The 13,392-nt window shown below is 44.0% G+C and overlaps 1 protein-coding gene across 4 annotated transcripts in view; it reads right to left on the bottom strand.

Moving 5' to 3' along the window:
• Positions 1 to 13,392, bottom strand: part of WASHC5 (WASH complex subunit 5) — a 69,944-nt gene that overhangs the window by 23,838 nt on the left and 32,714 nt on the right. For 2 of the 4 annotated variants that reach the window (XM_084619527.1, XM_084619526.1), the window contains exons 27-29: positions 12,828 to 12,981; positions 12,433 to 12,520; positions 8,293 to 8,406 (exon numbers count right to left, since the gene is read on the bottom strand). In XM_084619527.1, the coding sequence (XP_084475653.1) occupies positions 8,293 to 8,406; positions 12,433 to 12,520; positions 12,828 to 12,981 (356 nt within the window). Of the gene's footprint in view, positions 1 to 6,137; positions 6,195 to 8,292; positions 8,407 to 9,046; positions 10,789 to 12,432; positions 12,521 to 12,827; positions 12,982 to 13,392 lie in introns of those variants that run through there. The other 2 variants (XM_084619525.1, XM_084619528.1) reach the window with 2 other exon arrangements.

Genomic DNA, 13,392 nt, shown 5'->3' with positions numbered 1-13,392 from the left:
AAGAATGAGGTTTCATTCAGTTTGAAATCAAAAGAGGAAAAGAAAAGGCCAGGAGTCGGAAGGTCCAAAGCATCAGGAGGTTCATGAAAAATCAGACTAAACACTACATCTCTATCAACTCGTCCCATTATTTATCTACGAAAGAATTGTTATTCTCTTTCAGATATTTACTTTTGTCCCCAGTGGTTTTGCCAGTATTCCTGACTATTTCTGGGGCTTGCTAATTGCTACCCCAAACAGTTTTCATGAAGGTGGTTAGGGACTATTTAGAAAAGCTGGACGTGCACAAGTACATGGGGCCGGACGAGTTGCATCCGAGAGTGCTAGAGGAATTGGCGGCTGTGATTGCAGAGCCATTGGCCATTATCTTTGAAAACTCGTGGCGAGCGGGGGAAGTCCCAGATGACTGGAAAAAGGCTAATGTAGTGCCAATCTTTAAAAAAGGGAAGAAGGAGGATCCTGGGAACTACAGGCCAGTCAGCCTCACCTCAGTCCCCGGAAAAATCATGGAGCAGGTCCTCAAAGAATCAATCCTGAAGCACTTACATGAGAGGAAAGTGATCAGGAACAGTCAGCATGGATTCACCAAGGGAAGGTCATGCCTGACTAATCTAATCGCCTTCTATGATGAGATTACTGGTTCTGTGGATGAAGGGAAAGCAGTGGATGTATTGTTTCTTGACTTTAGCAAAGCTTTTGACACGGTCTCCCACAGTATTCTTGTCAGCAAGTTAAAGAAGTATGGCCTGGATGAATGCACTATAAGGTGGGTAGAAAGTTGGCTAGATTGTCGGGCTCAACGGGTAGTGATCAATGGCTCCATGTCTAGCTGGCAGCCGGTGTCAAGTGGAGTGCCCCAGGGGTCGGTCCTGGGGCCGGTTTTGTTCAATATCTTCATAAATGATCTGGAGGATGGTGTGGATTGCACTCTCAGCAAATTTGCAGATGATACTAAACTGGGAGGAGTGGTATATACGCTGGAGGGCAGGGATAGGATACAGAGGGACGTAGACAAATTAGAGGATTGGGCCAAAAGAAATCTGATGAGGTTCAACAAGGATAAGTGCAGAGTCCTGCACTTAGGACGGAAGAACCCAAGGCACAGCTACAGACTAGGGACCGAATGGCTAGGCAGCAGTTCTGCGGAAAAGGATCTAGGGGTGACAGTGGACGAGAAGCTGGATATGAGTCAGCAGTGTGCCCTTGTTGCCAAGAAGGCCAATGGCATTTTGGGATGTATAAGTAGGGGCATAGCGAGCAGATCGAGGGACGTGATCATTCCCCTCTATTCGAGATCGGTGAGGCCTCATCTGGAGTACTGTGTCCAGTTTTGGGCCCCACACTACAAGAAGGATGTGGATAAATTGGAGAGAGTCCAGCGAAGGGCAACAAAAATGATTAGGGGTCTGGAACACATGACTTATGAGGAGAGGCTGAGGGAACTGGGATTGTTTAGTCTGCAGAAGAGAAGAATGAGGGGGGATTTGATAGCTGCTTTCAACTACCTGAGAGGTGGTTCCAGAGAGGATGGTTCTAGACTATTCTCAGTGGTAGAAGAGGACAGGACAAGGAGTAGGTCTCAAGTTGGGGGAGGTTTAGGTTGGATATTAGGAAAAACTTTTTCACTAGGAGGGTGGTGAAACACTGGAATGCGTTCCCTAGGGAGGTGGTAGAATCTCCTTCCTTAGAAGTTTTTAAGGTCAGGCTCGACAAAGCCCTGGCTGGGATGATTTAATTGGGGATTGGTCCTGCTTTGAGCAGGGGGTTGGACTAGATGACCTCCTGAGGTCCCTTCCAACCCTGATATTCTATGATTCTAAGCTCTTCTTTGGCATTAGTGTGTAGAAAACAGAGAGCGTCATTTTTTTGGTAATGATTAAGGCTCTGTGACTTCTGCAATGGCCAGTGCGGCTAGCTCCGGGACTGCCTGAGCAGATCTGGCAGCCCTGGAGTCAGCTAAATCAGCCGCTGCTCGGGCATTTGGGTGTGTGTGGGGGGGCTAAGGCTGGGGTTTGGGGTGACGTTTACGTCGAGGGGCTCCCCGGATGTGGCCGGTATGTCCCTTCTGTTCCTCGGCAGAGGGGCCAAGGGGCTCCATGCGCTGCCCAAACCGGCAGCCAATGGGAGCTGTGGAGCCAGAGGTCATGATGGGGATAGGGTGGGGAGCCCCCCTTTGCCTTCCCTCCCCCCTAGGAGCTGCAGGGACATGCTGGTTGGAGCCAGGGAGGAAGCCTGCGAGCCTCCCTCAACCCTTCCCCCCCAGCACCCGCAGCACCTCCAGATTGCCCTCCCCAGAGCACCTGAGGCCTCTTGGCCCAGGTTTTAGTTTGGAGTATATAGTACAAGTCATGGATGGGTTATGGGCCGTGAATTTTTGTTTACTGCCAGTGACCTGTTCCTGACTTTTACTAAAAATACCTGTGACTAAAACATAGCCTTACTAATGATCTATTGTTAGCGGATCTATACTCACCATGTTTTCTATCTCATTAAGAAGTCGCTAGACAAGAGGATTCAGTCTCTTTGATGATACAGACATCAATAAGGACAAGTAACCCTACTCACTCAGATATGTAAACAGGGTCTGCATGAGCGCTCCTGCATGAAGGGCCTAGACACCATTTGACCCTTCTTTTCTCCACTGTGCAATAACAGAGCTGATTAAGCATCAATTTAGAATCTTGTTATGTGTCACATCACTGAAATCACGGATAGTCAGTAACCTGCTTTGGGACAGTGTCTCTGACACAAGAAACTGTGCATTCGGAGTGAGATGCTAACAGCTGAACTCAGCAAGAGCTGTGTTGAGCGTTGGGCCCTCAAGACATCCCAGAGTGGCGGGCAGAGCAGGGCAGTGAGTGGAGTGGTGAGTTAAGGGCTCTGACAGCAAGGCAAGCCAGGTACCACTCACCCCCAGCCAGGGTGGGAGGTGAACTCTGCAGCTGCATCTCTGAACTCTGGGTCTGCATTGGCAGAGGACAACAACTGTGAGTGGGGTGCAAGGAAGGGAGGGGCATGTTAAAGAAACTTTTGGTTGCTGGACTTAAGAACCTGAGGCAAAAGGACACTGGGGTGAGCCTTTTGTTCATGGTTTTATGTTGATGAAGCCTGCTTGTGGCGTTTTCCCAAATTCCCTCCTTCTATTAAAACTTTATTTTCTACACTCAGGCTCTGTGCTTGTGAGAGCGGAAGAATTGCCTCTAGAGGCGCCAACGGGGTGGTGTATAATTGTCCCAGGTTACTGGGTGGGGGCTCAAGCCATTTTCTATGTTGTATTGTTGAAAAGGAACCCTTAGACATTGAACCCAGCCCTGGTTGTTGCCGGCTCCACCTGGCAGAAGGGTTACAGATAGAATAAGGAATCCCTTCCTTTTCCTACGTGTTCTTCCATGTATAGACTGGAGTGGTCCCTTAGAATATGTGTTAACTACTTATGCGAAACAATCTGTTCCAGCTGTGTGTGGCTCGAAAGCTTGTATCTCTGACCAACATAAGTTGGCCAAATAAAAGAGATCACCTCACTCACCTTGTTGCACTAATATCCTGGAACCAACATGGCTACAACTGCACTGCCTATTAACCAAACATTGATCCTGCTTAGATAAAGTAGTAATTGTTAACAAATCAAAAGACTTTAAGGACAGAGAGATACTGGGCTGCAGGCATTTGGCTTAGAGGAAGTGTAAATGAGAAGATGGTGCGATTGTGTCTTCAAAAAATATCCTCCCCGTCTCCCAAACACACTGTCAGACTAGAGACCTTCAGAGGGGGTGCTCTCTGTCGTCAATACCAGAAAGTCCATGCAGGACACTTTCAAAGAGAGTAGGATTGGTTGAATATTTTTTGACCAAAACTGTTCCTATTTCTCCCTTGCTGGAAATAATATTCTTGTTTCCTATTTTTTCCTACACGTTCTCACTGTCACAACTTTTCCCAGTTAGAGACCAATAGTGTGAAGACGGGGCTTCTCGTCACAGTCATCCTTTTTAGCCTTTTCCAGGGGGGTGAGGAAAAAAGAGGGAAAGAAAAAAATGGGAAAGAAAGAGGGGGCCAGGGGGAACCCTGAAAATAGAAAACTATTTTTTTGGTTTTCAAAACGGAAAGAAATCATTTGACGTCAAAACAAAATGAAAATATTTGTTTCATTTGATTTAGAAAAATTTTGGGGGGAAATTTTCCATCTGATAAATTTCAAAGAGGAATTTTTCCTCACAAATGTTGCACAGGAAATGGAACCAATTCTATTACTGAGTGATTGGCACGGACAGACCAAGCACTCAGTTTGCTACCGGCGAGTGCTCCTTCCAGAGGGCCTGGTATCCCTGTTTGTATTCAAAGCATCCTCCTAAATGCAAAATCAAGAAATGTTTTAAAAAATTAGCTAAAGGAGGGCAGACATAGGTTGTAGGGAGCAAGAGAAGGGCTAATTTGTGGTGCTGGGATCCTGGTTGGGCATAGGGGAGCATGTAAACAATGCTAGGGACTCCAGGAGACACAGTCATTGCTCAGCTGAGTGAAACTAAACAGGTAGGAGTTTCCCTAAATTCTCCCAACTCCAAGGACCTGTTCCCAGCCTTATTAATTCGAGTGGTGTCTTAGGCAAGATGGCTGCCATTGGAAGTGTTGGGTATGGGAAGAGGGGAAGAAAGCCTGAAGGAGCCAGCACTGGATGTAGGGCTGGGTGCAGACTCTGGGGAAGGCACTGGATGCTGGAGGAGGCTGTGGTGCATGTCAGGAAGGCCAAAGATGAAAACAGGAAAAGGGAAGTTAGGAGGTTTTCTCCAAAAAATAGCAAAGGTGGTTTCCATGGCAGCATTGACTAAACTCCTAGAGACAGCTACTCACTACTATTTATGTCCTTTCCAGATGTTGCCATGAAAACAGAATTTCACGGTGTGCTAGCAAATGCAGATTCATATCAGGGAGGAATGAATCAGAGCAGAGTAACCTGAAAGCCCTCCCCAATCCAGTGCTGTTCTGGAAATGACCCCAGAGTGACTCTTCAGAAGGTTCTGAAATGTTCCTTTTTCTCTTCAACATCATATATTTTGCCTATCTCAACATTTGTGGGTGAAGCTGAGTCTGTGCCCTCAAACTGCCATAATCTTGTAAGAGTGCTTGAGGAGACCTCCTCCCCAATCACCCATTCCTGAGTGAGAGACTTGGATAGAAAAGTATTCACCTGATGGTGTAGCTGATACTAATCTCCTCCTCACAATAATATCCAGCTTGCCAGCTACTAGAAGCCAAGCTTCTTGCAGTGTCAAACATAAACCTTTGCTTAACAGTTGGAGTGCATTTTCATGAGTCTCTGTTATATTGTCTTCAACCTTAGGAGTCTGTAAGACTAGTGAGCAGGGCCAGCCTGGGGGAGAGGGGAAATAGATGTGTACAGATGATAGGAAGCATATTTTAACAATCAGCCAGATCCACTGGACAAATACCTGTCAGGGATGTTCTAGATAATACTTAGTCCTGCCTTGAGTGCAGGGGACTGGACTAGATGACCTCTCAAGGTCCCTTCCAGTTCTATGATTCCCCAGTGAGATCAGTGGAAATTCTGCTATTGACTTCACTGAACTGCGGATCAGTCTCAGACTCAGGACAAACTGACAGCCTCTGCCAATTAAAATGTCCAAGCTTACTAGGGGGAGTTTCTCCCAACTCATAGAAAACGCTATAGCTGTCAGAGTGGTGAAGACCAGTCAGGGTCTCAGACCCAACAATAACAATAACAACATGGAAAGGGTCAGAGGTGAGATCTGGGACGGGGAACACTGCTGAGTTGAGCTTAGGGACTCACTCACTTGGTCAGCTAATTAAATTACATTTATACATTTCAGTGAGGAAAAACTGGACATATCTAAATTCTTCGATTTGAGCATTATAGAGATAATTAACATACCATACTGATCATTGATTTTAACCAATGAGATGATAAATGCTCTTTAAAGGAATACTGAATACGAGAAAAATCAATTTTGCGTTTGAGTTGAACTTCTGAATCTCTCATGTTTTTTTTGTTTTTTGTTTTTTTTGGGGGGTGGGAGGGTGACTTGAAATTAGGCACAAACCTAGAGAGGATACTATGAATATAAATAGGAGAATTCTGAGTATGAGAGACTATAGATCTCACCTGAACAAAAATTCTGTCATGGTCTCACTCTCTTGCAATAGGAAGTGCTTATGCCACACTGTGCAGGAAATGAGAATTTTCATGAGTTAACTATGATGTTATAGATTATATCATAAAGCTGGTTCAGTATTCAGAGTGTGTAATCAGCACAAAAACTGATGGTGCATATGGCAACCATGCACTAATTTATGAAAGGTGCAAACACCAAGAAGGGAAAGAAATTTGATAGGGTGTTAAAAGGGCATTTAAGTAGGAATAATGGGATGAACCTGAACAAAAATAAATTGTAAGTTAAATATTATGAAATTCTTCCTAGCAATGTAATCTGAATGAAGAATAATCTTTCAATTGGAAATCCATTCTATCCTATCTCATCAATCTACCTATCTCTTAGATAATCAACTCTGACTTCTATGCCTGCTACTTATAATCACTTAAAATCTATCTTTCTGTAGTTAATAAATCTGTTTTATAGCTTACCTAAAACAGTGTTTTTTGGCTGAAGTGCTTGGGAAAACTCAGCTCAGTTTACAAAGCCTACTGTGCGTTCTCTCCACATTCAGGGAGGGGCGGACTGGGTAATGAGCGTACACTGGTCAGGCTTCTAACCAGTGTTAGATGATACAGTTCTGGTGTGTAAGGCTGAGGAGCTGTGGGGAATTGGCTGGAGCTTCCCTATTGATGGTTCATGAGTGGTTGAAGAATCATTCATGTAACTCAGTTATTCTTCCTGGATTGGGCCCCCCAGGCAAAGGAATATTTACCTCCCCCCAGGTTGTGAATCATTCTGGAGCATAGACAGCTGGATGCCAGGCATGGGGCTGTAGTGTGCATGCCTAGAGGTAGAACATAGATGCCTTGGGAACTTTCACTGTAAAAATTTAAACTCGCTTGGCACTTAGGCACCTACATGTTTGGCAGTAGCTGAGTGGAGGATTGTGAATTCCAGTGGGGTTTGATTGTGGCATTTAGGCACCTAAAGGGCCTGCTCTCAGGTCCCCACCCACCCTGGGCAGGTGGAGGGTTCACAGCTCCCCACAGCTGTCCAAGCTCCCAGGCCGGGCTCTACTTCCAGCCTGGCTGGGGGGCAAGGTCTCGGGGGAAAGAGGAGGGGCAGGAGGGCTGAGCCTGTGGTGAAAAGTGGAGGGGCAGGCCCATCCACTTTCAAAAAGTGGGCGGGCCATGGACCCTTGGGCCCCCCTGTTCTGGTGCCCCTGTTTGGGTGGGTATGACGGGGTCTCCAGGGTGCAACCTAAACTGTGGGACCACTGAGCCCTCTATCCCACCAGCCTGGGTTATCCCTCTCACACTCTGATGCTGTTAAGCCACAAACCTCTGGCAGGTACTGCACTTACACAGACATCACAAGAAGCGTGGCCTCTAGCAGCTGGATATTATTTTGAGGAGGACATTAATATCAGCTACACCAGAGGGTGAGTACTAATGACTGGAAAACGTAAGCAGTTTTGTTCCTACCTGCTAGGGCTATCCTGCCCCTATTAATTAATGTACAAAACATTTAAATATTACAAATACCAGCTACAGTACTCTCTTTATGGAATTGGTAGTTTAATTCTGACCACAATGACAATACTGAGGGATGGTCACTGAATTAATCCCATCTCTGGAGTGCATGCAAGTGCTTTGTATTCAATTCATAAGTCACAATGAGCTCGATTCACAAAAGGACTTAAGTGCCTAACTGCCACAATCAAACCCCAATGGAATTCACAATCCTCCACTCAACATGTGTTAGCAGAGGCCACAGAAAGGTGTCTGGGATAGCACAGTTTCCCCCTTATATTTAGGAAATTACTGCAATAGCTGAGGTAACCCTGAGTGAGAACTATTAACTTTCTTTTTATGAACAATTTTATTGAAAAAGTGCATGGAGACTATAAACTTAGAACATTTCTCAGCTTTTAATATGGCATTTAAAATAGTATTTTGTTAAACCAGTTCTAATGAATGTAAACCCTAATTCCTCAAGTTTACTGAAACAAGGACAAAAAACCTTATCATTCACAGAAGTGACACTTGTTCCAAAGACCGCATATCTATACACCCGCTGATGTGTTTCTATAACTGCATAACTGCAACTGCTTCTTTACACATTTAAAAATAATTGTTTAAAGTGGAAAATACTTTAAAAATACCTTGGGACTGATTCTGATCTCACTTGTAGCAGTTTTGCACCATTTTAACTGCACTGATTTCAATCCTATTATATTAGGATAAACCAGGAATAAATGAAAGTAGAATGAGGCCACCTAGAAACAAACCAAATTTTTTAAACATATTATTTTCACAAGCAATGTTGATATCAAAGTCTTATGTTTTTTGATAAAATTATTTCGGACATTATCATCAACGGCGGTCTTTCTATTACTTAACAGCTACAGTAAAAGCTCTTTTATCCAGCACTTCACCAACTGGCAAGTTCTATAAAATGGCATTTCTGATCTGCACTGAAAGTCCGGTTTAAAGTGCGGTTGGTGCGGTGCTGGCAGGGGGCTGGGGAGGGGCTGTGGGTTGTGCTCTGGGAGGGGGCTTGAAGGAGGTTGGGACATAGGCGCTCACCTCTGGCGGCTTCCCGCAAGCAGTTCCCTGTCCCTGCTGTTGCTGGCAGAGGCACGGCCAGGCAGCTCTGCAGGCACGCTGCCTCCTTCCCCCCTCCCCAAGTGCTCCCCTTGGGAGCTGCGGGGCGCGGTGCCTGCAGATGGAGGCAGCATGCCTGCTTGCAGAGCCACCTGGCTGCGCCTCGGCCAGGAGCAGCAGGGACAAGGAGCTGCTAGCGGGGAGCTGCCGGAGTTGAGCGCTGCCCCCCATCCGGCACCCCAAGCCCCTCCTGGACTCAAATTCCCTCCCAGAGCCCGTGCCCCACAGCCCAGCCCTGCACCCCTACCCCGCACTTCAAACCCCTCCCTCTGAGTTAACCAGCATTTTTAATTTACCGGCACCCCGTTTCCCCGACATGCCCATTAAAAAAGCTTTTTCTGTATTATCAATTAAAACAAGAAGAGGTCATCATTACAACGAAACAAATATTTGAGACTTAAAATATCTGCTGGGGAATTGTGATGTGTCATTCCATACTCTTTATGAAAATATGCTTACTATATGAATGACATAACTGAGATATACTTTATGCAAGATGGTTTATGTGATATATCATTGGAAAGGATATGATTTACTTAATGTGATTATCCAATTTCTACGCCTGTATCATTTCTGTATCCAAAGTTAGGACTATTGACTATGTATCTGTATTTCAACTATGCTACTTTGGGTGACACCCACTGCTAACACTTCAGGTACAAAAATGGAAAAGCCAGACAGGGCGGATGGCCCATCAGCAATGACAATGAACTGTGAAAAGCTTGGCTTTCCTGCGGACTCTCCATACTGCCACTGACTCATGGACTCTGTGATCCTACAGTCAGGTGGTCTTGTCACCTGATACTAAAACATTACCTGGAACTTCTTGTAACTTTCCAAGACAAGGTGGGGAGGGTCAAGTTTGGGAGACAAAGGATTCCCACCTTATGTAAACCCTATTTAAGGGGGGTGGGGAAGAAGACAAACAGGACTCCTCAATATGGCCTGTCTGCCCGAGAGACTGCAAAAAGGAAGGCAAGGGGGGAGTCCAGACTGAGACAGGAGTCCAGTCTGAAAAGGAATATAAATGGAATTCTAACCCCCTGAAACGTTGCAAATTGCCTGCAACAATATCTAGGGTGAGAGATACTATTTGTAACCAATTTCTTTAGTGAAACTAGCTTAGTGTGTGTGTTTGATTTCATTTGCTTAGTAATCTGCTTTGTTCTGTTTGTTACCCCTTTTACCACTCAAAATCTGCATTTTATAGTTAGTAAAATTTGTTTTATTATTGAACCCAGTTTCTGTAATTTCTAACTGGGGAGAGGGAGCGAGAGGGAAAATAAGAAGTGTATACACCTCTCTCCACCTTGAGGGAGGGGGCGAATTTCATAATCTATGTTTGGATCTGCACTCCCAGGGAGGTGGACATCTGGAGTGCTGGAGCAAGTCAGGAACCTTCACTAATAGACTGTATTTCTTTGAGGACCTGATCCTTTGCTCATTGAGGTCAAGGACAAAGCTACCACTGACTTTAGCAGTGCAAGGCCTAAATCAGGGCCTAAATCCTCTTCCAATGTGTGTTCAGCTTCAAGATGGTACTGAGTAGGGAACTCATCATACGTGAAAAAATCCAAATCCACTGCTTTCCATATTATTTTACTTGTGATACAAAAGTCAAACTTCCACAAATAGTTCTTTAGAACATAAAACTAAATGATTTTGTACATAAACAATTACATACAGCATTTATAATGTGCAGTACAAAATGTGTGCTGCTTGGATGGGATAGAAATCACATATGATATCATGATTTAAACAAGATTAGTTACATGGACTAGTGCTGACAGTTACATTTTATTCAGACCTTTGTGGTTATTCCCCTAGACACAGAAAACACATAGCTCTGAAGTGCTATTTTTTTCCTTCCTCTGCCCTCTCCAAGTTCACTTGTTTTGTAATTGCTAATTGTAATTGGCTCATTCTTATTTCCGCATTTACAGAACTGTTCTGAATTCATCAAAAATGAAATTAGGCACATGTGCTTCAACAACCTAAAGAAACAGAGAACAGTAACTCTGTTAAGTATTCCATAGCAACATCCAGCCATGAACACAGCAAACAACGCTGCCCATGGATATTACATGTAGGTTCCCCACTAAGTAAATGCCCAATGTTATCAATGTGGACTAGCTGGGTTTCTACTATATATACACACTCGGAGACCCAGATTCTTTCCTACAGACATCTGCTTGGCACAGGAGTTTGGGTACAGTTTCAGGGAGCTGTAAGTAGCTCCAGCTTAAGTTAGAACATCCCCTGAGATGCTCTAACTTATACCAATTGTCTGTTGTCCCTATGGGACATATACAGTAGTTGAGAATTGGCAGAGCATTGGAGCACTCTGCTCTGCAACCTCATGCCCCAACATCAGGGAGATCTAGGTCAGGCTATGCCAGCCAGGCAGTGCAAAGTGGCTGGAACAACAGGAGATAATCTGGAGAGGAATATTCTATATCTTTGACTCAGGAGCACTGCTTAGCAATGCCCTTTTCCAGAAACAGCAACTTCCCCACACTTTTCAACTTGTTACTGGTGTTACAGTTTATAGCAAATGGTATTAGACACAACTTGTAGTGAGATGCAGAACTGCATCATGCGATGAATAAATTATTGGAGTCATAGTAAACTGCGAAGTTAACTTTATAAATCCAAATTGTCATGGCTGCCTTTCATGTGAAACTTTAGTTTATTGGTATCAAGAGGCTGAGAAGGAGGCTTCATTGCCTTAGGTAAAATTTGTTATTGAAGAATTTGTTTTGCCAAATTTAGAAACCACCCAAACCCATGGCTCTCGATTTAGAACCCAACATCACCCAATTTATCTCATAATCCTCATTTCAGAGTGCAAAATATCCCATGACCACCGTCTTTCTTTTTTTAATGTAACATGTCCCTCACAAACGCAATCACTAGAAGATGGGATGAGCAGAAAGTGAATTCTTGTCCTGAAGTTCACAGAAAGCTGAAATAGTAGCTAAATGACCCTTCAAAGTGGGGATGACGTGACAGAGATGGGAGCAATGGTATAAAGCAATTGGACTGACACACAGAGTTGCTAATCAATCAATTTCTAGATGGTATGGATAAAGGCTTCACAGTGACCTATTCGCAGACAGAAGATTTTTTTCACTTTTATATGTCCTTTAAGGTTCCTTATGCTGAGCACTGATGAGGACTTGATACACTTGTTTGACATGCCTAACTGGTCAGTCTTGACAAAGAGATACCCTGATCCTGGGTTAAACTGCTAGGCATGACCACCACTATTCCTAACATCAGCATAAACCAAAATTAGCTCTTTTAATAAAGGACTCTGAGGATTAAGTAAACTTTTAAAAAGGACAGATGAAAACGCACATGAAGGCTAGTCCCCAATAACAGGAAAAGCATCTATTGTATTGACCACCCAATTCCAGTCTCCCATTACAACTAATGATTGGAAAATGTAAGCAGTAAAAACCTACAGCCAGGGCTTTTGACTAACAGTAGAATACTTTCAAGATAATAGGCCAGATCCCCAGCTGGTGTAAACCCATGTACTTCCTTCGGTTTTGATGCCAGTTTACACTAGTTGAGGATATGGTGTATTTTAATGCTCTCCCAACACCATGCTGAATCCAAGTTTTCTTACTTACCCTTCTTGGTAACTTTGTATAACGAACATAATCTTCTAGGAACATAAGGGCACCCACTACATCAGCAGGCATTTCTGGTATCTTCTGGCTATAATACACAAATGCGCGCACACACACACACAAATGAAACTCAAGCAGCTGGACATTGTCTTTTTGACTAGCTAAGGTAAGTTTTGTTAAAAAAATACCAACCTCCCACATAATATTTATTCATGTAGGTCAGTGTACTGTGGGATATCACCACACACACAAAAAAGAGACTAGGACATGACACCTAAATATATGATTAAACATATTCTAATCAAATTACAGACTTAAAAAAAAAAAAAGAATGTTCAAATAAACTGAAAGTCCTACACAAAAGGGGACATTAAAATAAATGTGAAAAGAGATACCTTGTGCACTGCTCCATTGTTGAGCGAATAAACTGACCAATCAGAGCCAGAAATTGTTCAGTGTATCGTGAATGGAACTGTTTCAACAGAGTGAGGAGTCCAAGCACTAAAGGGGGCCAGTCAATTGGATCTGCTGGCTTTCTGCACACCATTCCTGAAAGGAAACCACCACATTTTCCCCTTTATTTTCACAAAAACATCCTTTATATCACAGCCAAACAAGAGTTATTCTCAAGAGGCTTCATGCTATTCCTGTTTTTACTTTTCATATGTTGGTCCCCGGGTTTGGGGGCATCAGATCAACCTTGTCAAATCCAACCCCAGCCACCCCAAATCCTGAAGGGCCCTCTCCACCTTGTAATTCATATGGGGCTGAAGACATGGCTTTTCACTCTAGTTAACAGTCATACAACTCCAAGGAACTAGATCCCAAGTTAGGTAGTTTTAAACTAACCAATAGGAAGAGCCTGAAAGAGGTAAGTTTCTAATTGGGGTGTAGCTTTTTAGAGAAAAGGGGTTAGGAGGAGGGGAAATACAGAGCTTACGGCACCTAAATCTAAAGAAT

The sequence above is a fragment of the Lepidochelys olivacea genome (genome assembly GCF_965140295.1).
Source record: "Lepidochelys olivacea isolate rLepOli2 genome assembly, chromosome: 2".
NCBI classification, from domain to species: Eukaryota; Metazoa; Chordata; order Testudines; family Cheloniidae; genus Lepidochelys; species Lepidochelys olivacea.
The sequence above is the reverse complement of the archived record's forward strand: the minus strand, read 5'-3'. Positions and strand labels throughout refer to the sequence as shown.